General features: G+C 49.3%; 2 protein-coding genes across 2 annotated transcripts in view; both read right to left on the bottom strand.

The window, feature by feature from the left end:
• Nucleotides 1–4,722: 4,722 nt before the first annotated feature.
• On the bottom strand, nt 4,723–9,680 carry Ngb (neuroglobin). Its single transcript, XM_075948169.1, has 4 exons — nt 9,147–9,680; nt 7,641–7,752; nt 6,933–7,052; nt 4,723–5,774 (listed from the first exon to the last, which is right to left on the bottom strand). The coding sequence occupies exons 1-4, from the start codon at nt 9,233–9,235 to the stop codon at nt 5,640–5,642; spliced, it is 456 nt and encodes a 151-aa protein (XP_075804284.1). The 5' UTR covers nt 9,236–9,680; the 3' UTR covers nt 4,723–5,639.
• Nucleotides 9,681–13,496: 3,816 nt separating this feature from the next.
• Nucleotides 13,497–27,127, bottom strand: part of Pomt2 (protein O-mannosyltransferase 2) — a 47,634-nt gene continuing 34,003 nt past the window's right edge. The window contains exons 13-21 of the mRNA XM_075948634.1: nt 25,592–25,743; nt 25,086–25,177; nt 24,124–24,200; nt 18,358–18,429; nt 18,000–18,059; nt 17,807–17,912; nt 16,824–16,964; nt 16,543–16,657; nt 13,497–15,820 (exon numbers count right to left, since the gene is read on the bottom strand). Coding sequence (XP_075804749.1) covers nt 15,715–15,820; nt 16,543–16,657; nt 16,824–16,964; nt 17,807–17,912; nt 18,000–18,059; nt 18,358–18,429; nt 24,124–24,200; nt 25,086–25,177; nt 25,592–25,743 — 921 coding nt within the window. The 3' untranslated portion in view covers nt 13,497–15,714. The remainder of the gene's footprint in view (nt 15,821–16,542; nt 16,658–16,823; nt 16,965–17,806; nt 17,913–17,999; nt 18,060–18,357; nt 18,430–24,123; nt 24,201–25,085; nt 25,178–25,591; nt 25,744–27,127) is intronic.

Below are 27,127 nucleotides of genomic sequence, written 5' to 3'. Positions count from 1 at the left end.
TTGCTCAGATGGACACAAAAAGACCAGAAGGAAGGCTGGAGGCAGACGCTCTGTAGCCCAATGTGGAGGCATGCTCAGAACGGGGGGCGGAGAGGTGGATCCCCTTACTTAGCAGGCCAGAAGGACTGGGGGCCTAGAAAGTGGGTACACCTGACTGGGGGTGGGACTAGGAAGAAGGCAAGAGTGAGGCTTGATGCCCAGAATGCCAGTCACTGGACTGTGTGTCCAAAGGGCAATGTTGCACCCAACCAAGTACCATCCTGGGCACCACCAGCCTGGGAGGAGCAGAAGACCTGAGGTTCCCTACAACTCTCCCTGGAGGCCTCTGGTCAGAACAGTTAGGAAGAAGCTCTTGGCCACCCTACCACTGCTGTCTCTGGGATGGTAACCTTGGTCTGTCCTGAGGAATAGCCTTGCTGGCCCAGCTGCAGGCTTCTAGGTCACTCAGTGGGAGGCCCTGGGACCTGAGGGAGCCGGGCTTCCAAGAAGACAAGCTCCCAGATCTGCCCAGCAGAAACAGATTCTGAACATCTGCCAGCCTCTTGGCCTTGGCACCCTGCTCTCCGTCATCACCCAAGCCTCTGTTCCAGTGCCAAGTGGGAGTCTCCTAGATGGACCACAGTCTCTGGGGTGGCACCTGGTCCCCTCTGTTACAGAAATCTGGTCCCCCCCTGCTGAGTCTAGCAGGCATAGGGGAGAACAATTCCCTCCTCAGGCCCCACACACTCTTGCAGACCTCACCCGCATCAGCCCAGGCTAGAACGAGAGATGGGTACAAATCCTGTCACACAGATCTAACTCGACAATAAATGAGGCTGTTATTTGGTCCCGAGAGCCACATCCCTTCTACTTTGTCAATTTCAGCAACTGTTTAAGGAATAGCCTCTTCTCTCTTCTCTAAACATAGCCCAGAGTGGTTTTCATGACAGCCTGCCCATTCCTAGGCAAGAGAAGGTTCCAAGCACAATAAACAACCCCGTTACATAATGGGATGCCAGGCAGGGCTAAGTGCTGCGAAGAAAGAACAGAACAAGATGAGAGGAGGGGATGCCTGGAGACGGGAGGGCAAGTCTGCTCGCCGCAATTTAGGAGGAGCTCCCGGGGATGGGGTGCTGGAAGAGCAGAGGGTCTAGGAGAATCGGTGCCAGGCTCAGAGAGTAGCAAGGAGCCCAAAGCAGAGAGAGCAGGGAGAGGGGCGAGGCAAGTTCCGAGATGGCAGAGGGCCTGGTGGGACTCCGCTAGGACTCCGGGCTTTCCTCTGGGAGTGTGGGCAGCTACTGGGGGCAGCTACCGGGGGATTCCCAGCAGAAGGGTGACATGATTGTCTCATTTTCTTTTTCTTTTTTTTTTCAGATTATAAGATACACACACTTTTTTTTTTTTTAAATCGAGTCTGGCTCTATAGCCCAGATGGGTTTCATAAACTCTTCGGTCTTCTGAGCTCTAGGGTGATGTGTGGACCACCATCCCCTGCTATCATAATCATTTTTAAGTATGTAGTTAAGCAACTGTTAAATACTTGATATAATGTACAATCGTCACCTCCAGTCACCTTTGCAGCTTTTCACCTCTCAGGTGGGGGGCCTCTGTACCCAACCTCTCAAGTAGGGGGGCCTCTGTACCCATGGAACAGCTCTTCCTCCTTCCCCCTTCCAGCCCCAGTAACTGAGGACACCCTCATACACTAAGGTGAATACCACGGCCAGCAGGGAGCAGAAATTCCAACTAGGACTTTGTGAGAGGGGATGTAGTCACTCAGTTAGGATGGGGCAGAGAATGAAGACAAAAGTGGGGTAGGATGCTGTCACAGGGGCCAAAGTGTCTTGTGTGGAGAGAGGTGGGTCAAGGAACAATCCAGGAGCCAGGATAATGCTAAGATCTTAGCCAGAACAACTTGGTGATAGTAATACAGGAGACAGAGAAGTCTGGGAAGGGGATGCCTGGGACATGGTGCATCTGGTCATGCTACATTTGAGATATGACTGACTGATATAGAAGTTAGGCTGGGGACCTTTAAATCTTAGGGTCATTTAGGATGATGTTTAAGGCACTGGCCAGGACTGCGAAGAGAGAAAGCAAGGTCGAGGAGGAAGCCCAGAGAAGAGTCTGCAAGGCCATGGGAGGGGTTGTGATGAGGACCTGAAGAAAAAGAGGGGCTCAGTGAGGAGGGAGGAAGACGCAGGGCTCACCACTCCTGACAGAACTATGACAGAGAACCATGAAACATCGGCCAAGTGGAGGATGCTGGTCATACCATCAACAGATGACCTGGTTTCTCCCATGAGACAATGGAAAAGCCAGTACAGATGGAAAGACTTGAAAGACTTAACCAAATGCAAAGCATGGACCAGATGCAGACAGACGATTCTGAGACATGAGGGGAGCTGGAATCCAGACAGGGATGCCCTAGCGCCACCCCCTGCTAGCTTAGTCGTTTCTCTAGCAAAGAGAAAGCAGGGAAGGGCCAGCCTTGAGGTGGTGCTAGATGGGAGTCCATGTGGCCTCGGGACTCCCTGGATTTTTGCAGCTGGTAGTGTCTTTTCATAATAAGTTTAAACATTAAGGACTGATCAACTCTAAGTGCTGCTGAGCAGACCAGCCAGACATGACACCTGAGCTGGACAAGACGGAAGGTGGCTTCAATCAGAGCAGAGAGCAGGGACAAAATCTGGGTGTGCTAAGTCTCCATTCGCTTATAAAGTTTGGAAATGAACACAGGAGCCAGAGGGCTACTGTTTTGAAGAATTTTGCTAACCAAGAAATGGAAAAGAGTGGGAACTAGAGAGGGAGGAGGAGAGGAGGGGCAGTTCTTTCACAGACATAGACATGGAAGCATAGTGTATTTGAGGTCAAGCACCTTTGAGAAGTGTTTTTTCCTCAGCTTAGTGGTCACGCCTGAATCTACTGATATTTTAACTACTCTCTGCGCCCCATGGCCCCACATGAACACATCACCACTCAGACCGAGGCCTGGCGAAGGCCACCAAATGTAGGTTTTAACTAACTCTCTATTGTTCTAGTTATCAATAAAGATTCAGGAGTCAGCTGTTGGAGTGAAAACCTGCTAGGTCAGAGAAGCCGAGAAGCAACCAAGTGATCTTTGGCTGGAGACCCAGTAAGAGAAGCATCTCTCCACGTGTCCCGAAACAAAAAGACCATGAATTTCTTAAGTCTCTTCCTACACTGTCCTGTGCATCTCTCTATCCCTATTCCTGGCTCCTCCATCCTCTCTATGGCTAATTCCTGTCAGCTGGTCACTGGCTCCACTCCCTGATCCAAGGTTAATTTTATTAACACAGTCTCGGAGTTTCACAGTACAATCAGATATCCTGCAATAGAGAAGACTGTTTGACTCTGCTAAGCCAGTTCGTCCTGGTCACCCCAGTGGGCATCATTAGACCGGCATAGATAACCGAGTCCTAACTGTCATTAGGTCACATGGGGAGGACAGGTTGGGAGGGGACAAGATCCTGGACCACTGCAGTCTGCTGGCCTGGGGGAAATGCTTTCTGTGCAACAGTAGGGACAGGATTTCCAGCAGGATACCTAGATCAATGTCTGCAGCCCCCCTGCGGCTCCCCAAGCCCTGCATTGGAGCTGAGCAGAGAAGACTGCCCAGCTGACAGCATGCACACCCAGCTGGAACCAGCTGCTCCCTATCTGTACTGAAAAGGAGGAGCCCCAGAACAGGGCAGTTGCCCTAAGACATTCTCTGTGCCCAGGTCAGCTGCGGTCCTGGAGCCTCTGGGAGAACCAAGCCACCTGCTCATGCAATGCTTACTTTTCATGCTGTGTTTTTCCATTAGGTCCCGAAGTGTCCCCGACCCCAGACCCGTGGGCTACTTCCCTTGAGGAATAAGCACGCTGGGTGTCATCTGTGACTTATTTATCTTTGTGTTACTCTGATAAAGTGCTTGACAGAAACAACATAGGAGGAAATATCATTCTGTCTCGTGGTTTCAGAGGATCTCAGGCCATCACAGCAGGAGGACATGGCAGAGTTCACGGCTGTGTCTTCATCTCCTGGTGGACCAGAACCAGGGATCAGGTCCCACATTCGAGGCGCCCTTAGTGCCTACCTTGACCAACCAGATCCCACCTTCTAAAGGTCCCACAGTCTTCAAAATTGTTGTCACAAACTAGGGCAGCAAGCATTCAAAACTGTCCCACTCAAATACAAACCGCTCCCTCCCAAGCACAAATACTAGAGAAGGTTATATCACTTCCAAACTGACATAATGGGAAACGCTGGGGGCGGGGCGCCTCCACTAAGCGGCAACTGAGAGACGGGGTCTTTTCACTCGCGTGCTCAGCACAGGGCCTTCAAGGCCGCTGTGAACTGCTTTAAACCGGTGAATGACTGAGCATGGGGAACATGGGGACACCTGGAGATGGGCGTAGCACGTGTGGAAGTGTTCCCTGTATCCACACAAGCTACTGTTAGAACTGTCCCCTGTCCCATCTGTTTAAGGGAAGCTGGTTCAAGTGTGTGCCCAGAGAAGAGAACTGGATTTGGTGGCCTCATAGCCAATCTAAACCCAAGAACCATGACAGCTCCATCACCACCACTGCCTCTGGCCTTCCCTTCCAGACCTCTTCCTATTCCATCTGCTCAGGCCTTGGTCCTGCCGACCCCAGCACCCCAATCCTGATCTGAGCCCCAGGACTCTGTAGCCTCATCTGGCACAAGTCAAGGCCCACAGAAAGACTAGGCATGGAGGATCAGCACACAGAACATGTTTATTTCTTGTGAGCTTACAGAACCGTGACATAGAACAAGAAAGTGTGGATGACTGGGGACAGGAACAAAGGCCTTTCCCACCGTATTCTCCCCTGCTTCTCTACCCAGGCACACGTTCACCTCAAGGGTTAAACAGAGTTGGGCGCCTGCAGCTGGAGGGAGCTGAGAGAGCAGAAGAGGGTGGGGAGACAAGATTCAGCCCTGCTGGACTAGGGTGGCCAGAACAGTCCTGCAGCTCAGGGCCATATGGGATGAGGTCACTCCTCCTTGCCCTACTAGCCTCTCAGTTCTGTCTGGCCAGCTTGGTCCCCCCCCCAATAAAGAACATTGGGGTGCTTCTACCAGAAACGCTGAACCAAGGGCATAGGAAGTTTGTATGGGACATCTGAGCAGCTGTGACCTGGGACCACTGCCATGGAAGAACACCATCTTCCCTGCTCCTCTTGCCTGAGATCCCCAGCCACACTGAAGCTGGTCCTTCTCTTCATTTTTGGAAAGTAAACAGCCTGGACAGCCTGGCAGGAAAGCATCAGAGAGACTGAGCAGACGGGTAGAAGGTTCTAGAAGCCTAGTCACTTTACCGTCACTGTGGCTGAGGCTTCTCTGAGAAGAACTCCCATGCCACTTTACTACCCAAACTGTTTTTGCCTCATGGGGAGAGCTAACCAAACATGCAGGGGTGCACCTATGGGGAGGAGGGGAGCCCGAAGGCCCCTCTGGAGGGAAAACCCCACCTCTCTGCAGTTGACCAGGAACTGAGACAGAGTCCTCTCCCATCACCTCTCTAGGATGGCCAAGGGGTCGGAGGCCAAGGTGCAGGGAAGCCCTGGGGGAGGGGCTGAGGCTACTACAGACAGATCAAGAGACAGACAAGAAGGTGAGGACGCTGGCTCTTCTCTCACTCCCCGTCCCAGCCTCTGCTCATGGCTCGCACCACAGCTCCGTAGAGGTGGCTCCAGGCAGCCTTTGTGGCCGGTGTGAAGTCAGGACCCAGGCACTTCTCCAGCATGTAGAGCAAGGACTCACCCACTGTCTGCGGAAGCAAGCCGTACTTAGTCACGGGAAAGCGTCGCTCCATTTACAGGGGAGAAAGCTGAAGCCCTGGGCCAGAAAGGGTACACAGGCTTTTCTTCTCTTCCACACGGGGCTCACGCTGCCCAACCAGGTCCTGAATGTAACCTTGAGCATCACCCTGTGCCCACCTTCCCCTCGAGATGTGAGGATGTTCGGCGGATACAGCATTCATCTCACTCCTGTCTTTGCAACCACCCCATGAGAGGGGCCTGGAAACCGCTCAGACTCAACTACGCCAGCACCTGCAGATCGCAGTTTCCCCACCTGCAAGGCGGCTGTGAGATTAAAAAGCCCATATTGCGCAGTCAGGTAGGCAAGAGTTCACATTCTGACCAGCACTCATGGCCTGGATGGCCAGGCGCAGTTCTACACACACTCCCCCCTCCCCCCCCCCCCAGAGTCTCAGCTGTTTCACGAGTAAAACAGAAAACAAAACCCCAGGTTCTGCGAAAGCTCTCTCAGCACGGCAGCTGCACACAGTGCACCTTATCCAGCGACAAAATGAGGTTTATTTATCCCACGTGGATTTCTGAATCTCTCCTAAGGATCAGGCACTGTGAAAATGCCCAGACGGAGAGGCAATTAAGACCACCCCTTGTGACTGGTTCTGGCCAGTGGGACATTAGTGGCAGTGGTGCCAGCAGAGGTTTTATAAGCTTTTGCCCACTGAGGCTTGGTTTCCTGGTAGCAGTCCTCCTTTGCTGAGATTTAGCTAGCGTGAGGGAGGTTTAAAAGCTCACAGGTTCCCTTAGACATCCTAGCCCCAGTGAAGCTGGACTCAGAACACAGAGGACTCCAACCAGACTCCAGAGGACAAATTAAGTCTAGCCACAAGGACTCAGAAACTGCTTTAAGGGAGGATTCTGGAGGTGGATACCTATAGCAAGATGATCTAATCAACCGATGCCAAGGGCCACCAGGCCTTCTTAAAGGAGCCGTATTAAAGAGAACTCTGAGGCTCTGAGGGGTTGGGTCAGTGTCAGTCACATAGAGGGCAAGTCACTAAAGCAAGCCTCTATTTCTGGTCATCTGAGGAAGTGGCAGTGGATTTTGGTGGGGGTGGCTGGGAGAGAGGGGCACCTGCAGCTCTGGAGCAAAAAAGTACCCCACTACCCACCGAGAAGGAGCCGAGCCTCACTCCCACAGCCCGGTGCTTCTTGCCCAAGCCGGCCAGGTACTCCTCCAGAGAAGACAGGTCCTCCACATTGGTCACTGCAGCATCAATCACCAGCATCACCTGTGAGGGGTACAGAGGGCCCAACACAATCCTACCACCTTCCCACCGCAGCCTAGAGCCCGGACTTCTTAACCAAGGAGGCTTTTCGAATGCTGTTGCCCAGGAGCCGAGGTGACTGGCGGCCAAAGTCTGCAGACAGTAAGCACTTGGTATGTGGCAGCTCGACGACCAAAATTCTGTTTTGAGGATTTCAAAACCTGCAACTACGTGCAGAACACCATACTGCCTGCCTAGGGCAGGGCGAACTGAGGTGTGGTGGTGATTATGAGCCCAGCCTAGTTTTCATAGGCAGGTGGCTCCAATTGATCAAGATCCAGTGATACCATCCACGGGAGCCAGAGGACAAGACTTAGAGCAACGTACCAGGCTGGGGCTAGTTGGCTTGAGGACAGAATGGGGGAGGAGGCTGGGTCCAATCCAGAGAGACAGGAATGGGGTGTGCGTGCGCGCGTGCGTGTGTGTGTGTGTGTGTGTATGTGTATGCATGCACGTGCGTGTGTCAAGGCTGTTTTTCCACATCCCAATTCCCTCTTCCCTACCAAGACAATGTTCTGCAGATCTGAGACCTCGTGGCTCGGCATCCCTCACCTTCCTAATGTGGTCCAGGAATTCTGGGGAAGAGAGACAGTCCTCGGGGGTGGAGAACTGGCGGCCGTTGTACTGGAAGAGAGGCAGCAGGTCCGGTTCCAGGGTGAAGAGCCTGCGGGTTGGGGGCAGTGTCATGGGCAGTGAGCAGCAATGGAGCAGACTCCGGCAGCTCGGGAGGACGGAGGACGCAGTGCATTCCTAACGAGGCACTCTAGCTTAGTCAGCATCCCCGCATCCCTCTTCTGGGCACCCTCCAGAGGACACTGTGTCCCCAACCCCTCACGTTACCTGGCCGACCACAGCTCCTCCCTAGACAACTGAGGGGCTGAGTTTGGGACAAGCAGAAATCTCAAACCCAAATCCAAAATCTAGGGGGAAATTTCCCTTTTGGATCAAAACTTCCCAGTGTCTGTCCTCAGATATGAGGAGGCTTAGCTGCGTGAAGACATGAAGAACACAGCCTTCCACTACTGAGCACTACGCATTATTAGCTAACTGGAGCTGTGTATCTCCCATTCTTTTAAGTAGTGGGTTCAGAGGCGAAAACAAGCTCAGAGAGGCTAAGCGAGCTGCCTAAGTCACACAGTAAAACCATAGTGGGTACCGGAGTAGCAGCTGGGTGAGGGGATGGGGAGTTGGGGGAGGGGGTGAGGAGAGTTTGAAAAAATACAGTTAGCACAGCCTCACTGGGGGAGAGCTTGCATTTTTATGTCACTCTGTGTGTGTGTGTGTGTGTGTGTGTGTGTGTGTGTGTGTGTGTGTGTGTGTGTGTAACTGAATTTACTCCCTTTTCATCTGCGAGAGGTTTTGCAAAAGTCTTGTTCCCAGGTTTTGGACGGGCCTAGGGATCTGCGATGAGAGAGGGAGTGTGGCCCTGTGGTGTTGGCAGAGTCCGAGATGATGCTGAAAACCATCCATCCTCCTGTGGAGGCCCACCCACCCTCTCCCTCTCTTCCGGGTGGTGAGAGTGGATGCCGGTCACTGGTCTTCTGGAGCTTCTCTGGTTCTAAGCTTGTGTTTTCCTCAGAAGAGTTCATCTTGCTGGTGACTGGGCGTGAGCTCGCCTGGGCCAGGACAACGTGGCCTCCTTCCATTCGAGGAGGGGTGGATGGGCGTGGGAGCCTGTCCCACCTATCTAGGTGCCTGTACACCCCAGCTGACCTTCGGGTCACTCATCTCCCGATGGCCCAGCTTCTGTGAGCGACCCTGCAGTCCCTACCCATTGGGATTATCACAGGGTAGAGCAGGGGGCACTGCATCCACCTGCCCGGTGGGTGGGTGCGGGTAAGGGACCCCAGCAGCCCCCAATCAGTTCAGGTGGGAGCCGCTAACTGGGAAGAACAGATGGGACGGCACCACCTGTCGCCACGCACACACCCCTCTCTCCGGAGCACCACCGCAAACCGGAGGAGCGCGGGGGGGGGGGGGCGTTTCTGCTCCTCTCGTGACAAGTCCACCGCTGCCAGTCACCCCTCCACTCGCACCCTGGGGCCCGACAGCGCTCACCTGGAGAACAGGACAGTGCCGTGTTCCAGAGGGCTGTGGCTCACCGCCCGCCAGCTCTGCCGGATCAGCTCCAGCTCTGGGCGCTCCATGCTTTCCCGAGAGGTGAGAGACGCGGGACGCAGGAATGGGACCCTCAGGGCTTGGGCGCAGTCACCGCACGTGCAGCGCCATCTCCCAAGCGACGCGGGGGGGGGGGCGGGGGAAGCGGGAAGGGGGGGTCTCCAGGCCCAGTGCCTTAGTCCGGCGGGGCTCAGCAACCGCTTCGCTGGTCCAGCCGAGAGGATGCGCACCCGCTGACGTTTCCGGGGGACCCTGCTCGAGCAGTTGCGCCCTGTGCCCCGAAGCTCCCAGAGAACCGCCCTTTAAAGCTATGGTGGTTCCCACCCCCTCTGGCTTAGAGAGGCTTGTGCACTCCCTCCGTACCCGCCTTAGGCAGGGACGACCCGAGGCCTGGGAAATGTCCAGGCTTCAGAGCCTAACAGAAATTGCTGAACCTCAGGGCTTGTTTCACTCTTGAAAACTAGCAGAGCTACTACTTATCTGGGCTGGCCTAGAGGCACGTGCACGTAATCTCGGCACTGAGAGGCCCGAGGAGCAGGAAGATGAGAGGGTGAAGTCAGCCTGGGCTTCAGAGATTGATAGCCTCACACCCATCCATTAATAATCACTTCCTATTTCTGAGGAAGAGCCCAGGAGCACAGCGTTCAAAGTGAGTTCCAGCTCCCCACAGGAAAACTCTTGGATTTGCCATCCCCGGGTCCTGTGCTTTCTGCTCACAATCCCTGAGTCCAGCTAACAGGACCCAATTTGATGAAATTGGTCTGTCTGTCTGTCCTCTGCTCAAGCCCTGGGTCTGAGTGGGGCACTTGCAAGGGAAAGAGCCCAAGCTACAGCTATCTGTAGGCTAAGTAACTAAGGTAACTGTAGGCTTCAGTCTCAGGCCTGCTGGGTCAGGATGGAAATAACTAGAAACGCACAGAGTTAAAGCCACGCTCTGTCATCCTGTGACCTACTGAAAATCAGGACAAAAAACAACAATGAAAAAAATGAACACCCCCCCCCCCAAACCTCCAAAACGAAAACAACGAAGAAACCAGGGGCTTGGGAAATGGTTCGGTGGGCATACTTGCTCTTCAAGTGTGAAACCCTGAGTTCACACCCCAGCACTCAGATTAAAACAAACAAACAAACAAACAACAACAACAAAAAAAAAACAACTGGGAGTGATGGCACATGCCTATTATCCCAGCACTGGGGAGACAGAGGTAGGTGGGTCTCTGTGAGTTGGAGGCCAGCTTGGAGTTGTAGGGCATCCAGGCCTATGTAGAGGAACACTGTCTCAAAAGGGGAGAAAAACAGACACACAACACACACACAGCCGGGGCCTAGTGACTGTAACACTGGCACTGAGAAGGTGGAAGACTAGGGTTTCTGCGGCTAGCTAGCCAGTTCAGTCAGTTCCAGGTTCAGTGAGAGCCTGTCTTAAACTATTAGTCAGAGTTCCTGAGGAAGACACATAAATTAATACGATTGTCTAAAAGGGGCTCAGGTAAGTCCTGTGCTTGTCACTCAGGGTCTGCAGCTGGCCACCGGTCAGTTAGTACTATTCTTTCAAGCATGGAAGTTCTTTGGCCCCGGCCCAGTTCCGCTGGCTCAGGCATTGGACAGCACACCCCCTTATCTTCCATTGTTGGCTCTAAGTTCTCATCGCCTCTGCATCCTCATGTTCTGTAAAGGGTTTGAGTGGGAAGGTCTCTAGAGTCTTGTTGCATGGACTCAAACCAGTGTCCTTGGTCTTCAGTTATGAACAGACTGAAGCCCTTCTAGAACTTCTTCTGGTGGCCCGTCTATCCTGCCCCACCCAAGCTCCTAAGATTGACGTTTGGGGGACGACCTATTCCACTTTTCTCTATCTCTCTGTTTATCTCTGGGCCCCTGGACTGGAGCAGGAGAGCAAGGCTTTAGGACAGCCTGGCAAACAGCCCAGGTCCCAAAGAGTTCAGGAGACCCCAAGCAACCACCTGGCCGGTCTACACCCTCCACTCCACTCAACCTCTATCTACTTCCTGGAAGTCCTCACTGGGGCCCTTGCTGCCTTTTCTCTTAACTGCCTCTGAGAGCTGAAGAGTCCCCACGTGGAGCAGCCAGCACCCAAGCCCACAGTTCCTCTTGTCTTCCTGGAGCCAGAGTGACAGAAGAACTAAGCAGGCTCTAATCTCTGCTCCCCTTGGAGAGCCCCCAGGATCCGGTATAGTCTAGGCAGTCAGGGTGAGGTATCCCCACCATAGATGGTCTGAACTCTAAGGGGCTAGAGAGATTTCTCCTCCCTGTCACAATCTAGGAGAGTTCAAGTGCTCTCTAGTCAGGGCTGTCAATGTGTCATTAATGTCCTTAAAGAACTAGCAGACTGGGCATGTGTCCAGACACTGTGCCCATTAGCTGTAACCTCCCAACATCCCTGTAACCCTGTGAAGGAGATGCTCTTTATTATACCCTTACCTTACAGTAAGGAAATAGGAGGCAAGGAAGTTAGCTGGCCCACTTGCACAGTTAATAAAATGGAGGGACCAGAGTTTGACCTCAGTTCTGATCATCTGACTTACTCTCTCCACTGCCTCCCTCAAATTAATAGACCACAACCAAGAGTCATGCCCATAATTCAGACTGAGCCAAGGTTACTGGGTCTGAGTCAGTGCAGGGCTAGATCATAAAGCTGACTATGCACCTCTTCCCAACTTCTCACTCATTGACATCAAGTTGGTACCTTGAAATGGCCACAGGGGCAGCGTTTGCACCACGGAAAATGGCAAATACTATAAGCTAGGGCTTAGTTTTGCCCCAACAGGAAACCTGCTATAAAATATTTACCTCCACTGGGGGAACCCAGAAAGCCTGGATCTTAGTACATTATGCAGAATGTGCAAATTATCAGACTCAACTACAATACCCACAAGCTGTGCCTAGCCTCATTTCAGTGTCCAGGGCTACAGGGGTACTCTAGGCATGTTCTTCCAGTCCAGAACCAGGCTGGGGCTTCAAAGACCCCCTTTTGTACCAAGTCCTGCCTCATATTTTCTAAATATGGATCTTTAGGTGAGTAATATAATCTCTCATCGGTACAATGGCAACAAGGATGGTGGCTTCCCTGGGCCTTCAGGAGGACTAAATGTCACATGTATTAAAATGGTGTTAACTGGTTGATGGGGTGGCACACGTATTTAAACCCAGTACTCGGGAGGCTGAGGTAGGCCAAGCTCTAAATTTGAGGTCAGTCTGGTCTACAGAGCAAGTTCCAGGACAACTAGGGCTACACCGAGAAACCCTGTCTCAAAAAAACAAAAAGCCCCAAACCAGATGTTTCCTAAGCTATTGTCACCTAGACAAATTGGTTCCTTTCTGATTTGCCTATCCCTGGCATCTTCCAGATGCTACCTCCAGGGTGATGGGAATGACCTATCTTCCTCCCCAGCCTGCCTCCCGCCTTATGGTCCTTAGGGGTTAGGTAATCCAGAAGACTCCCAATTTCATAGAGGCACTAATCCCTTCAACTCTGACCTTAAGTCCAATAATGTCAGCTGTCACCTTCTGTATATTCTAGGGGAGTGGAGGAAACCCTGAATGAATGCAGAAGGTGCAGATGAAGTCCTGTGTATTATCAAAAAGGACCTCAGTGCCTCACACCCAAGGGGATTGGCAAAGTCTTCCTCTGGTGCCTGTGGGAATGTTGACAGAGCATACAGAAGGCGTGGCCCCCAGCTACTTCCTTCAGGACGTCTCTTCCGGCAGGCAGAGACTGCCCTTTACCGAGCCCTGACTGAGAGTAGCTAACTCTTCCCGTGTTGTGAGCAATAAACACACTGGTACATCTCCATCATAACTCACATGTCCCAGCTTTTCTGTATGTGCATCTGTTATTTCTTCATTTCTGCAACATCCCAGTCAGGTTTTCAGTATCGTGCCCTGCAGGGCAGGGTGGATCCTTTACAGCTGGCACTCTCAACACAAGGCCATGTTAGGATGGGGCCCTGCGTTGACTGGAATAGGAATTTGCTATCACACTGGACCACACAGATAGCTATCTCAGAATTAGGGGGAAAATGGTTCCCTTATTTCTTTCTATCCTGTCTGGAGAAGCTAAACAAGAAAAAGTAGGCTCAGCTTCTTATTGGCTTTAGCTTAAGGAATGGAAACATGAGCCACTGTCTCCCAAGAAGGCCCACATTTCCCTGGCTTTAAGCCAGAGCCTCAGCTGGAATGAGAATGGCCCCAGCCATGAGATACCATGTGGGACTTGCCATCTAAACATCTTCTCAAGGGCAAGTCACATCCAATTAAGCACAAGAACAAAGTAGTGTTGAAAACAAGAGCTATTTATTACAAAAGTAATGGTCTCTGATTATCTCTAGAAACTTAAAAAAAGAAAAGAAAAAAGGTGTGGTGGGTTAAGACATTGGCTGGGTTAAGCTGCTTGGCACATCTTCCTTCTTGCCAGCGGTCTGAGATGTACCACATCTCTGTCAGTTCTTGAGGAGTGCAACCAACATGCAAAGCAGCACCCTAGAGCCCCTTCATCTTCCAAATAGAACCCAAGTATTTAGTGATGTCACCAAGTGGCCTTTTTCCACAGGAATGTATGCCAGTTTGGGTATGGAAGAAGAGGGAGTAGGTGGGGAGCACTCTTCTTCCCGTACTTGAACCAAAAGACCCCTTCTGTCCTCAATGTGACATTAGGGGGAGGGGCATGTCGGAGCCCACTGTGCTCTCCTACCTACTCTGGCTCTTGAAGGCTCCCCCTGGTTACTTCAGGGTTCCTTCCCTCTAACAGGTACCTCCAGAAATAGAGCACAAGAAAAATCAGCCACCTGTTAGGTGCCCCATGGGCCACCTTAAGAGCCAAGCACAGATTCCAGCATCCCTCTCAGAAGAATCTACCCAGATGGTACCCCACTGGGCTCAAAAGCAACCAGCCCAGCCTGGGACTATAGGCAAAGGTCAGGGAGGGCAATGGGAGCAGAGTTCCCCAGTCCCTGCAAGAAATGCAATTAAACAGACAGTTCAGATTCCACACACAAGCTGTACATCCTGCTGGGAGGAGAAGGGAAGTCAGAAGGGCTGCAGTCATGGGAGAGGATGGGCAGTGGGCCTCAGATCTAATTAGCTACCTTGCCTTGCTCTTGACAGGGCTGCATTTCCTCTATTAACATTAATGATGCTCCAGCTGAATGTCCAAGCGGGGCCCAGAAGCTTTCCTCTCCACCACTCTGTAGGTAGCACAGCCTGTCCCTGAGACCAATTTCCAGTCTCCGTGGCAACCACCTCCTGAAGATGCTTTAAAGAGCTCTGACCCTGTCAGAGTTGTTGAGAGCTATAGTGGGTGGAAGATGGAGTATGGCAAATTCATCATTAAACCTTGAAATATCAAAATCTTCTGGGATCAAATCATTATTTGTTCTGAACTGAAAGGAAGAAGACAGACTAAAGGGCTGGTCTTGGATAGCTTTAGTTCTTACAAAATTTTCTTACTCCCTTTGGGCAAGGAAATGGAAGAACTTAAAGTGGTGGACAGCAGAAGCTGTCATGCGTTTCCAGGAGCTCTGGGCCTTTGGGGAAAAGACTTGGTAAAGCAGTGTCAGAAAGGAAGGAAATGACAAGGAAGCAAAATAAGGTATTGTCAGGGAGGGCTAGAAGTGTGAAAACAGGAACGCCATGCCAGAACAAAACTTCAGCCCAGAGAGGCTATGTGATCCCTATCCCTGCATCTCATATGCTCAGCCCCACACATCCCGGCTCTGACTCAACAGCTGGCTCAGAGAAAAAGGGATGGAGGGATGGCCAGTGAGAAACAGACACTGGGCACATGGCAGCCAAGATGTGGGTTCCACCCACCCAGTTCAGGGAACAGGGAATCAAAAATCTAAGGACGGTCAACCACAGACTGGCAACTTCTCTGCCAGCTTGTGCCCTGGAACCCAGTGCTCTGTGCACACTAAAGGCAGCACTGTATCCACACAAGACACTGGGGGCAGCAGCAGAGGGCCAGCCCGCAGTGTGGGTAGAAGGGTAGGAGTTTTGATGATCCCACCTGCTGTGCCTTGTAACACCGTGAGGGTGGGACAGCACTCTGCCCTCCTGGAGATCAAAGAATTTCTTATGGACCTTATAAACCTAAGTGAAACCAAATCCAATATGAAAAGATACCAGAGAATATCCTGTTAACCTTGGACCATTTTTTGGAATTTATGACACTTGACTCCAGTTAGGTGGTGATTGGACACAGTACCCTCCCACACTCACACCTGCTTCCCTTGTGTTGACAGGAGAGGGAACTGGCACCAAGTGGTGCTGTAGGTCAAGTGCCCCATCCATGTAGGTGCTGCAGACAGGGGCGTGGTTCCTTTTAGTGTTGAGTTAAATCCAGGTCTGTTTCCCAGAGTTTGGTCTTGGGGGTAGCAGAGTGCTTTAGGCTCCACAGGCAGCTCCCCTGAAGTTGGAAGGGTCCAGGATCTGGCTTCAAAGCTGGGTGTCTCTGGACAATACCTGGATTCAGGTTGGGGTCCTGGCAGTGGCCTCAAAATTCCCATGATTCCAGCCATCTTAGTCCTGCCATTGGACTCTCGGGTTCCTGGGCTAGGGGACCAACCATCCCATAAGCCAGAGGGTGGAAGAGGTAGAAGCTACGAGAATGAGAAAAACGTGGTCAGCATCCCAAAACTTCACCAACTGCAACTTCCCCTGCTGGAGCCCCTCCCACAAAATAACCTAGTCTGTTCATCTATCCGTCCGTCCGTCTGTCCATTCCTCCATTCATCTATGCCCATCCAAGTCCACTGTGATAACATTGGCTGAATGACCAGGAGGGAAAAGGCTTTTCCCAACAAGCCTAACAGAGGTAACCTTTTAGGGGTCTGGCCATGGGAATGTGTAGCTCAGAGTGCTTGCCAACATGTAAATTTAACCTTTTCAGCAGACACAAGCTCATGGGTCACAGGCCTCACTACAATAGCCAAAGACTCTTGACAGGGGCTCTGAGACTTTCCAGAAGGCAGAGAAAGGACTTTACAAAGAACAATTTTGAGTCAACCCCTATACCTCCAGTGCTATGCTTCCCATCCTCCCTCTCATCCCACTGTCTGATGTTTTAGCAAGGAGCCACTGTGACTAGAAAGGGGCACCTTCAGGTGTGCTGGGGTAGTGTCACAGCCAAGATCCACTAGCAAGGAGAAAGGGGAATGAGACCCTTTCTGTTCCTACCCAACTACACATTAGGATCACTCAGGCCTAACAGATTCAGAACCCCCAGGGACATGGCCCAGCCCTGGGAAGACCTTAAAACACCCCAGAGATTTTCAAATGTACCTAGAGCTCAAGCTGAAGGCTAATGTGAGGGGATACATACCTGTACACAGTTGCCAGAAGCAGGCTTACGATTCCCATGGCATGTATTCTTCTACCCACAGGAGAAGAGGCCAAGCCCCAGGCACAGAGCTGTAGGAGGGTGTCCCACAGGATCCCTGTGGAAAGCAGGAGACCTGTACCAGCCTGTGAGGACAACCCCTGGGGATCCACAGGAAGGAGGCACCACAGTAAGTCTGCTCTGCTCCTCAGGGTGGCTCCCCTCCTTTCCCACCTAGCCTCCCAGCGCTTGTTTCCCCGGGGCAGGTAGGCAGCAGTGCTGACCTGTCAACATGCTAGAGAAGAGCATGGCTGGGAAGTAGTGGTGGAAGTAGAGGATCCGGCCCATCAGGAAGAAAGGGAAATAATGGAGCGTCCAGCCCAGCAACAGCTGGCCACCTCCTCGCAGCAGCACCCTGGTCAGCCCTGTGCAGCCCAATCAGCACAGCCCAATGAGCAGGCAGTGGAGGCAGAGCCCAGCTCTGCCCTGACTTAGTGTGTGACCCTGAGTAGGTCACACCATCTCACTAGGCCTTCCTTTCCTCATGTGGACTACCCAAATCCCATGGCAACTAGAAAGAGAAGCCAGCAGGTCTCTAGAGTCCCTGGTCAGTACCCAGCTTGGCAGGGATATCAACAGGGCCTGATGTGGGCGTCAGGCAGGAGACACACACCCCCAGACAGCTGTCTTCCTTGTCTCTACTTCCCACCTCTTTGTTGACAGAGACATTCCCCAACGCAAGGAGGTCAGAAAGGAGGCTGGGTAGGAAGTGTCTGGAGCTGGCAAGGACAGAAGGGTCTGTGGGGTGCCGCCCATGCCCAGCAGCTAAAATAACCAAGAGGGCAATAACTGCAGTGGCCTGGAGCTACTTCTCTATCCCCACTAGAGGACAAGGCATGGGACAAAGGAGGCAGAGGAAGAAAGCGAGACTGCAAGTGAAGGCTCTGAAGGTAAACTGCTGGGGTCTGAGCCTCACTGCCATCACCACTGGTTATGTGCCCTGTGACAGCTCTTTGTCTCACTGTGCCTAGTTTCCTAATACACAGAAAGGGTGATGACACTTTGCTACAGGGCTACTGGGAAGATGCAAAATCTTGAGCCCGGTGTAAGGTGTCACTTGATTATGGGCTTCCAAAGCAAAGGAGAGGGAGTGTGTGTACTGGGGGAGGGAAGGGAAGCTCCACAGCAGGCAGGACTGCCCCTCCCCCCCCCCAGTGCAGAACAAGCAAGCTGAAAGACAGAGCAGGGAAAGCCCAGATGTCCTGACCTTCCAACTCTGCTGGCAGCTGTACGCCTCTCTTAATAGCGATGGCAATGGTGCTCCCCAAAAGGAGGTAGAGGACAATGCTCACCAGATTCAGCCACCAGACCACCTATATAGAAGAAGAGCTAGGGATAAGAGGACATCAACTTCTACAGGCAGATGCATAGGCCTACATATTCAGAACTGGGATACTCACAGGGTTGCCAAGCAGATAGACTCGGAAGTCTGTGTCATTGGCCCCTGAGAAGCGCAGGCCCTGTGGAGCAAAGGACACCCTGCTGATTCAAGGCATAGCTTATCCCCAGCCACCCCCATTCAAGGGGAAGGAAGTTATATATGTTACACACTTTTGTAGACAAGTATCCTGGACAGGAGGCTCAGAATGCACATTCTACATCAACTCTCTAGGACGTGGGCATCAGAATCAGGCAGCCCCTTTCCTGGCCAGTCCCCCAGGTGAGGCTTCCCCTTGTCACAAATAGTCCAGTTCCACAGACTCAATGGGTCTTTTTCTTGGTTCTATTTCCTGGAGGAGCTCAAGTCTTAGGCCCTACCTGATAATTGATAGGCCAGTGCCAGGGTTTGGATGTGAACTCATTGTCCTTGGGTTTGAGGCCATTGTTTCCCTGTAAGAAGGCAGCAAAGAAAAGCTAGTCAAGAAAGAGACCTAAGTAGCTAATATAGGCATGTGGCATAGTGATCTGATCATCCAGCCAAGTGCCAAGAGAAACCCCAATGATTTCCCCCTCCCTGGCACAGAGCAACCATTTTCAGCCATTGTCCACCTGCCTCTAGTAACTTTCTTAATTCTTCAAACAAGCCTCCTACCAACAGCAGCCCAAATGGCTAAGACCAGGGCTCAGAAGGTGTGCGTAGGAGGATAGAATCAGTATTTGATTACAAACAGAACAGAGACTTAGAAAAGGGTACCTTAGCTTAGTGTCTCAATGGCTTTTCTTTATGCCCTTCACCAGGAGAAGCCTTTCAGATTATTATTTCTAAATGCCCTCTGTAATATTTTAATAGGATATCCACATTATATAGCTGGACTGTGAGAGGTAAGATTTTTTTTTTTTATTTTCGAGACAGGGTTTCTCAGTAGCTTTTTTTGGAGCCTGTCCTGGAACTAGCTCTTGTAGACCAGGCTGGACTCGAACTCACAGAGATCTGCCTGCCTCTGCCTCCCGAGTGCTGGGATTAAAGGCGTGCGCCACCACCGCCCAGCCCGAGGTAAGAGACTCTATCTCTTCGGGGAGAGAAATCATTTCCAGTACTCAATTTAGTCTGAAGGACTGAAATCCAGCAGAGAATATCCAGTGACTTGTCTCTCATGGCAGAACCTGGTCTTAGCTAAAATAAAACAGGAAGGAACACAGCCAGAATCCTGGACACTAGCTCCCAGGCCGGAGCCATCTCGTCAGCAGCACAAACTAGGAAGGAGTCAGCTGCTGTGTAGGTCAGCTCTCACAGCTTTGCCACCACTGACATTTCGGGTTGGACAACTTTGTTGTGGGGCTGTCCTGTGCTTAGCACCTGGTACTACTCACTGGAAAGCTGGTATAGCCCCCCCCCCCCAGGCCCCATTCTTCAGCTCTGCTAGCCAAAAACATCTTCCGATATTGCTAAATATCACCAGAGAGGCAAAACTACCCTCAACTGAGAGCTGCTGGTTATTCAAGAAAGATCCAGAAGGTGACATTTACTGATCTCCTACCAAGGAGCCTGACTGATTAAACAAAGCAAAGGCTTGAGAACAGTTTAGTTTGTAAGTCTCAGCATGGCAATGGGTTGCTCTTAAAAAGTGCCATTTAGAGGTGTGTGTGTGCCCCAAAAGGACCAGCTATATACCCCCAAGTCACTGCCATAGTCACTGTTCTCCTTCTGTGAAAAGACACTCTCATGAAAGAAAACATCTACCTGGGGGCTTGCTAACTGTTTCAGAAACTTAGTCCACTATCATCATAGCAGGAAGCATGACCTAATTCTTGGGGTGGGGAGAGGGAGCCTACTTGGGCCTGGCATGGGCTTTTTTTAAAAAAAAAAAAAAATTTCAAAGGTCTTTTTTTTTCATTTTACATACCAACCACAGTTCCCCCTCCCTCCACTCCTCATGTTCCCTTCCCCCATCTTCCCCCCACTCTACCACCCATCCACCCCTCAGAAAGGGTAAGACCTCCCATGGGAAGTCAAAAAAGTCTGGTGTATCAAGCTGAGGCAGGACCAAGCCCCTCCCCCCTGTATCCAGGCTGAGCAAGGTATCCCTTCATAGGGAATGGGCACCAAAAAGCCAGTTCATGCACTGGCGGATAAATCCTGGTCCCACTGCCAGTGGTCCCATAGACTGCCCAAGACACAGAACTGTCATCCAAATTTAGAGGTCCTAGCTCAGTCCTATGCAGGTTCCCCAGCTATCAGTCCAAAGTCAGTGAGCTCCTATGAGCTCGGATCAGCTGTCTCTGTGGGTTCTTCATCTTGATCTTGGCCCCTTTGCTCATATGATCCCTCCTCCCTCTCTTTGACTGGACTCCAGGAGCTCGGCCCAGTGCTTTGTGAATCTCTGCATCTGCTTCCATCAGTCAATGAATAAAAGTTCTATGGTGGTTATTGGGGTAGTCTCCAATCTGATTACAGGGGAAGGTTAGTTTAGGCACCCTCTCCACTATTGTTAGGAGTCTCAGCTAGGCTCATCCTTGTGAATTCCTGGGAGTTTCCCTAGCACCAGATTTCTCCCTAACCCCATAATGGCTCCCTCTACCAATACATCTCTTTCCTTGTTCTCCCTCTTTGTCTATCCCCCAACTCAGCCATCTTGTTCCCTCATGTTTTCCTCCCTGCTCCCCTTCACGCATACCCCCCTCCCAATTTACTTAGGAGATCTTATCTATTTCCTCTTCCCAGGGGCATCCAAGCATGTCTCTCTTACAGTCCTCCTTGCTACATAGCTTTTCAGGGGTTGTGGACTGTAGCCTTATTATCCTTTTCTTTATGTCTAATATCCTTATGAGTGGGTACATACCATGTTTCTCTTTCTGGGTCTGGGTTACCTCACTCAAGATGGTTTTTTTCTAGTTCTATCCATTTGCCTGCAAATTTCAAGATGTCATAGTTTTTTATCGCTGAGTAGTACTCCATTGTGTAAATGCACCACATTTTCTTTATCCATTCTTTGGGTGAAGGGCATCTAGGTTGTTTTCAGGTTCTGGCTATTACAAATAATGCTGCTATGAACATATAGGAGCAAATGTCCTTGTGGTATGAGTGTGCATCCTTTGGCTATATGCCCAAGAGTGGTATTGCTGGGTCTTGGGAAATGTTTCCCAATTTTCTGAGAAACTGCCATACTGATTTCCAAAGTGGTTAAATAAGTTTGTACTCCCACCAGCAATGGAATAATGGTCCCCTTACTCTACATCCTCTCCAGTGTAAGCTGTCATCAATGTCCTTGATCTTAGCCATTCTGATGGGTATAAGATGTATCTCAGAGTCATTTTGATTTGCATTTCCCTGATGGCTAAGGATGTTGAGCAATTCCTTAAATGTTTTTTGGCCATTTGAGTTTCTTCTGTTGAGAATTCTGCTTAGATCTATAATTCATTTTTTAATCAGATTATTTGGTATTTTGATGCCTATTTTTAATGCCAGCACTCAGGAGGCAAAGGTAGTTGGATCTCTGAGTTCAGCTTGGTCTACAGAGTGAGTTTCAAAACAGCCAGGGATATGCACAGAAACCCTGCCTTGGAAAGAAAGGAAGGAAGGAAGGGAGGGAGGGAGGGAGGGAGGAAGAGAAAGTCTCAAAGTCTACTCCCAGTAATATACTTCGAGTAAGGCCATACTTCCTAATCCTTCTAATCTTTCCAAATAGTGCCACTCCCTGGTGACTAAGCATTCAAATACATGAGCCTATGGGGGTCATTCTTATTCAAAACATCACGATCACTATGACTATCCAAAGGATCTTGGAATAAAGAATGAAATGTTCTGGTCCTAGGAGTAATTAATGAGGGAAACCAATCCCTTAAAACCTATCCAATTTAGTCCAAAACCAGGCCTTACCAGGAATCCTATTCACTACACCCAACTTAGAGCAACCTAGCATCTCTATAACACAAAAGATGAAAAAAGGCAGATTCTTACCCAATAGAATATGTGTATGTTAGCTAAATCTAGATAGTTCATTCCAACCAGGCTATGAGCTTTCTTCACTTAGGTCTCAACTCACAGACAGACACAGACACAACATACACACCAATATCTGCATGTCTACAGTTTAGATTCACTGTCTCTCACTTCTCTCTAATTCTGGTAGACTGAGAGCTCTTGGACACCCTTTGCTTTGTTTCCACCTCTAGGTGAAGAAGGAATGAAATTCTACACTCACTCACTTTAGTCTCAAAATTCTACTTAGACCCAGCCTGGTCCTCTGAGTGACAGACACATATTCAAAACAGCTATGTCATCAGGCCATAGTGACAGCTACAAGCACAGAGTCAGAGAAGAAGTGACCCAGAGATTGTGTAATGTCAACTTATCACCTTCCAATGTGCAAAACTGACAAAAATCTGGATTTTTAAAAGTTTAATCTGATGAAATAAGTCAACTATGTTTTCTAAGGACTGTTTATATAATCACTTCCAGGTAAGTCTACTTGACAGTGGCTCAGAGATGAATACTAACAACTACCACAGCTCCTTGCAGCTCTGTGAGTAGCTGACAGCCACCTTTGTGGCCTGAGATGTGGTTCTGAACATCATTCCTGTAGGATTCAGGTTCCTACCTCAAGAGCAAGGGGGTCTTCTACCAGACATCAACTGTAGCAAAGTCTCTCCCACTTACACAGGCAAATTTCATCCATGAGCAAAAAAATTCCCATTTAAAGATTTCCCCTCTCATCTTTAGACTTTTGATGCTATGATTGCTGCCAGCTACTAACAACAATAGGGGCAAATAGTGAGTCTCAGGAGTCTTTAAACAATAATCATCCAAACTAAGCAGCTTCAGTCCAGGAATAGGAATGGTTTAGGGCTCATGGTTAGGGTTTTATGATGCATATAAACACACCCAAACACACACTCCAAATGACTCTAATTTCACGAAATGTAACGTGTGGCTTTCAGGAGCACTGTCACTCAGGTAAGAGTGTCATGGTAACTGATGTTGACTCTGAAAGCCTACTAGCCTACCTCTGAAGCCTGGATCTACCCTACATCTTGGGTATGTAGGGTAGATCCAGGCTTCAGAGGTAGGCTAGTAGGCTTTCCCTTGGAAAGGTTCCTGTACAACTGTCTTCAGGGGACTGTAATGAGTATTAAGTAGTTAATACACATACAATGCTCAGAGTAGGGGGAGCTGCATAAATGTTCACTGGTGTGCTGGCTACCTTCAACTGTCAATTTGTTACAACCCATAATCACCTTGGAAGAAAGTCTCAACCCAATTATCTAGCTCTTGTTGGTCTGTGGGTATGTCTGTAGGAGATTATTTAGATTATTAATTGATGTAGGAGGGCTCAGTTTACCGTGAGTGTTACCATTTCTAGGCAAGTGGTTCTTAACTATCCAAAAAAGCTAACTGAGTATACACTCTATAGTTCCTTCTGTACCCTGGCTGTGACATGCACTCCATGGTCAGAAGTAGAGCCTTGTGAAATAGTTACTTCCCCTTGACTTCCCTCAACGATGGGCTGTAAACTAGGAACTCTAAGCCAAATAAATCCTCCCATCCCCTAAGTGGCTTGTGATGGTTTGAATGAAAATGGCCCCCTTAGGCTCATAGGAAGTGGCAGTATTAGGAGGTGTGGCCTTGTTGGAGGAAGTGCGGCACTGGGAGTGGACTTTGAGGTTTCAGATGCTCAAGCTAGGCCCAGTGTCACTTGTTTTTCCTGCTGTCTGCCAATCCAAATATAGAACTCTCATCTTCTCCAGAACCATGCCTGCCTGCGTGCTGCCATGTCCCACCAGGATGATAACGGACCTGAACCTGTAGGCCAGGAAAACAATTAAATGTTTTCCTTTATAAGAGTTGCCATGGTCATGGAGTCTCTTCACAGCAATAAAATGCTAACTTAGACAGAAGTTTTATCAGGTGTTTGTCACAGCAACAGAAATGAAACTACCACATGAATCGCTGATACTATCCTCATCAAGTGACCACCTCATCCTGAGACCAGACACGCCCATGAAGGGTGAAACATTCAGCATCTTCCACAAGGAAGCAGGATCTAGAACATGACTACTGCTCAGTGCTCTAAATATGTGGCGCATACTTCCCTAAGAGCTCTTGGACACCCACAGATTTAGAAGGAATAGGAGAGCTCACATTACCCAGATCATAACCATGTGGGACTCCAACAAGATCTCAGAAAAACTGGGCTGCAGGACGTCCAGGCTGATGTTTGGCACTAGGGGAAATGACAAGAGAAAAGATTTGTTTCCTTACAGTCTGCCGTCAGTACTGACACCCTTGCCAGACCTCGAGTGCAATCTTCCTAGCAAGTTGAGACAGGGAGCAGTGCAGAGCCGCTTACTGAGCTTATGGTAAGCACTCACTAGGTAATCTGAGAGCTTCAGAGGAAACAGACAAGACCTCCTTCTTGGTGTTCTGACAGTTCTTGACCCCATCACCCATCACTGTGGCACTGGCCCAGAAGCTGGCCTCCTGCTAGTACGAGACTAGGAACCAAATTTGCTTCATTCACCAAAATATCCAACAAGACCCATGTGGTTCCTCCTAATTAAGCACTGTTCAACTGTTAATGCACGGTTTGCCTAGATCAGGTACTAAGGAGAATGAAATGGCCAGTATGCAGAAATCAAGAACAAGCTAGGTGGGGTGGGGGAAAATGAATCCAAATACTTGAATTGAAACTGACATTGAAGTGGAACATCACAGGTGCCTGGAAGCAGAAATTTGGAATCAGTGCAGCTGTGGCCTCCTGGGAAGGATCTGGTTGGTTACAGGAAGAGGAGGTGCTTGGCACAGGGCAACTGAAGCAATCTGCAACAAGCATTGGAGGTCTGGAGTCTCCCAAGGTGGAGGAGCAGAAGCTGGGGGCTGAAATGGTCTTGGAGGAGGTCATTGGTCACTTCAGAATAAGGCATTTAGAAGAAATAGACATGAAGACAAAGGAGCTATGTGTCCACAGAGACAGCACTTATAAAGACAGCAGTGGGGGAAGAAAGCAAAAATGGCAACAATAAAATGAAATCAGGGTCCATGAAGGTTTGCGTTCCTAAGCAAAAATAGTGTGCTTCCTCCTTCAGAGCTAGCCAGGGCCTCAACTCACGTTTGGGATTGATATGGTCTTCTATGTTCCAGATGGAGTTAGACGTTTCTTTTAGGTATGGAGTGCAAGTAACTTCCAACTGCTCCCAGCCCCTGCCAGAAAAACAGTCACAAATGTCCCTGAAGACGTGCAGTGTCCCCAGGTACAGCAATGTCTACTGTTCTTACATCTGTGGAACTTCTATGTTTACAAGTCTGTGGCCATAATTTCAACCTTACACTTTCATTATCCACAACTATCCTAACGGTGGCTTAGCATACATTATTTTTACTTTACAAAGAAACATAGGCCTAGAGTTTTAACCTCAAGCGCATAAAATACAAAGCTATACTGGAGTTCTTTGCACTATAGTATCCCTGATACCTTTTCTTCTTCCATCTACTACCAAAAAAAGCAAAAGTGAAGTGAGCATTAACCACGGGGTGATTGAAGCTTCTGGTTGATCCTTGTAGAGTGTGAAAAGAAAAGGGTAAGCTAGATTATACTATCAGGACTCAGAGACTCACCACCTGGGCAGAATCTTTCCTGAAGATCCCAGGACACAACCTGTGACCAAATGGATGAAGCGAATTCGACTTCTTAGTACCTTGATCCGGTTCCCATATTTTCTGTTTACAACTTCAATCCGCCAGAAATCATTTGAGTCCCCTGTCCCATTCTGCCACATAAACCAAGAAAAAAAATTACAAAAGTCAGATGATGTTAGAGACAAAATGTCTTTACTATTATAAATAATAAATAAATAGACAAAATGTCTATATTACCTGGGACTCCCTATTACAAAAAGTCAGGGTATGATGTGAATGAAGGAGAAAAAGACATAATGAAAGTGTGGAATCTCCATGCTATAAAGCACGGATTTATTGCTGACAATCAAATCATACCTGTATGTTGTTTGTAGAAAATTACAGACAGAAAGTAATTAAGAAGAATTTATATTGGTAACTTCATGCTTCATCAAGTCAGCAAGCATAACTTTTAATCTTATTAGCATAGTATCAATAGATAAAACTGTTACCAAGCTCTGGGAAATGCAGCAAAGACTAGAAAAAGGAGAATCTGCAACCCCTGCAAATGAAGAAATAACTCAGGACAACATGGGACAGTGAATGAATTCCGTGAAACTAACCCAAAAGAGAAAAAACTTTGGAAACAGCTGGTGGCTCGGGTTCCAAAACAGAACAAGAAACAAAACCTCTGAGATCCAGTCCTGTGTTGTGGACAAACTCTGAAAATGGCTTCTAGGGAATTGAGCCTCTAGGAAAAGCTGTGGTTTTAGGTTGTCTGGTTTTTAGCCATGGATTTGGAACAGGCGGTGTTAGATAAAGTCAGCGACCTCAGCACAGAGGTTCTGTGGGTCTGCTTCCCTTCTTCTCACGTGCTTAGCAGCTTTAGTAATGTCGTCACCATTTGGATTAAGCCTGAAAAGCAGTACTTCAAGGCAGTGTTTAAAACTGCAACAGTCATCTTATGAAATATATTGGCTTAATCTAGAAATCTCACACCTGAATTATAATGCCTTTGCATTAGTGGATGGCTGCTTTTCTGCTTTGTAATTATTTTTTTTTTCAAATAAAGGGTACTTTTATTGGCAAAAACTAATGATGGGTCTTGATCCAGCACCACAACCTCCACCACCAACACAATGATAGTAAAAAGATACTGAACAACTTGAACAAAATCTTCCCTCACTCATAACTTTTTAATAAATTCTTTCTAGTGGTGGAACTTTAATCTCTTGTTAGCAATTTTGAAAAATATTCAACTCAAATTGATTTAATTTTAAAAAGAGACACCTATTAAAGCACGTGAACTTGGCCCTGTAAATCTGTGGAGCACTTGTCTTGTGCTTTGCTGAAACTGGAGGTTGAAACTCCAAAGCCTTGTAAGTTTTGAGCAAGATCTGTCATTGAGCTGAAATTCCATGCAAACTGGTGTTTCAGTTTTTTGTTCATTCTTGTCTTTTTCAAATTTTTTTTTTATGAGACATCTTCTGGGGAGAGGAGGTTAGGATGTCATTCTCTCTTAAAGATGGAGGATTT

This window comes from Microtus pennsylvanicus, chromosome 14, assembly GCF_037038515.1.
Source record: "Microtus pennsylvanicus isolate mMicPen1 chromosome 14, mMicPen1.hap1, whole genome shotgun sequence".
NCBI classification, from domain to species: domain Eukaryota; kingdom Metazoa; phylum Chordata; class Mammalia; order Rodentia; family Cricetidae; genus Microtus; species Microtus pennsylvanicus.
Note: the sequence above shows the minus strand (reverse complement) of the source record. Positions and strands in the feature narration are given on the sequence as shown.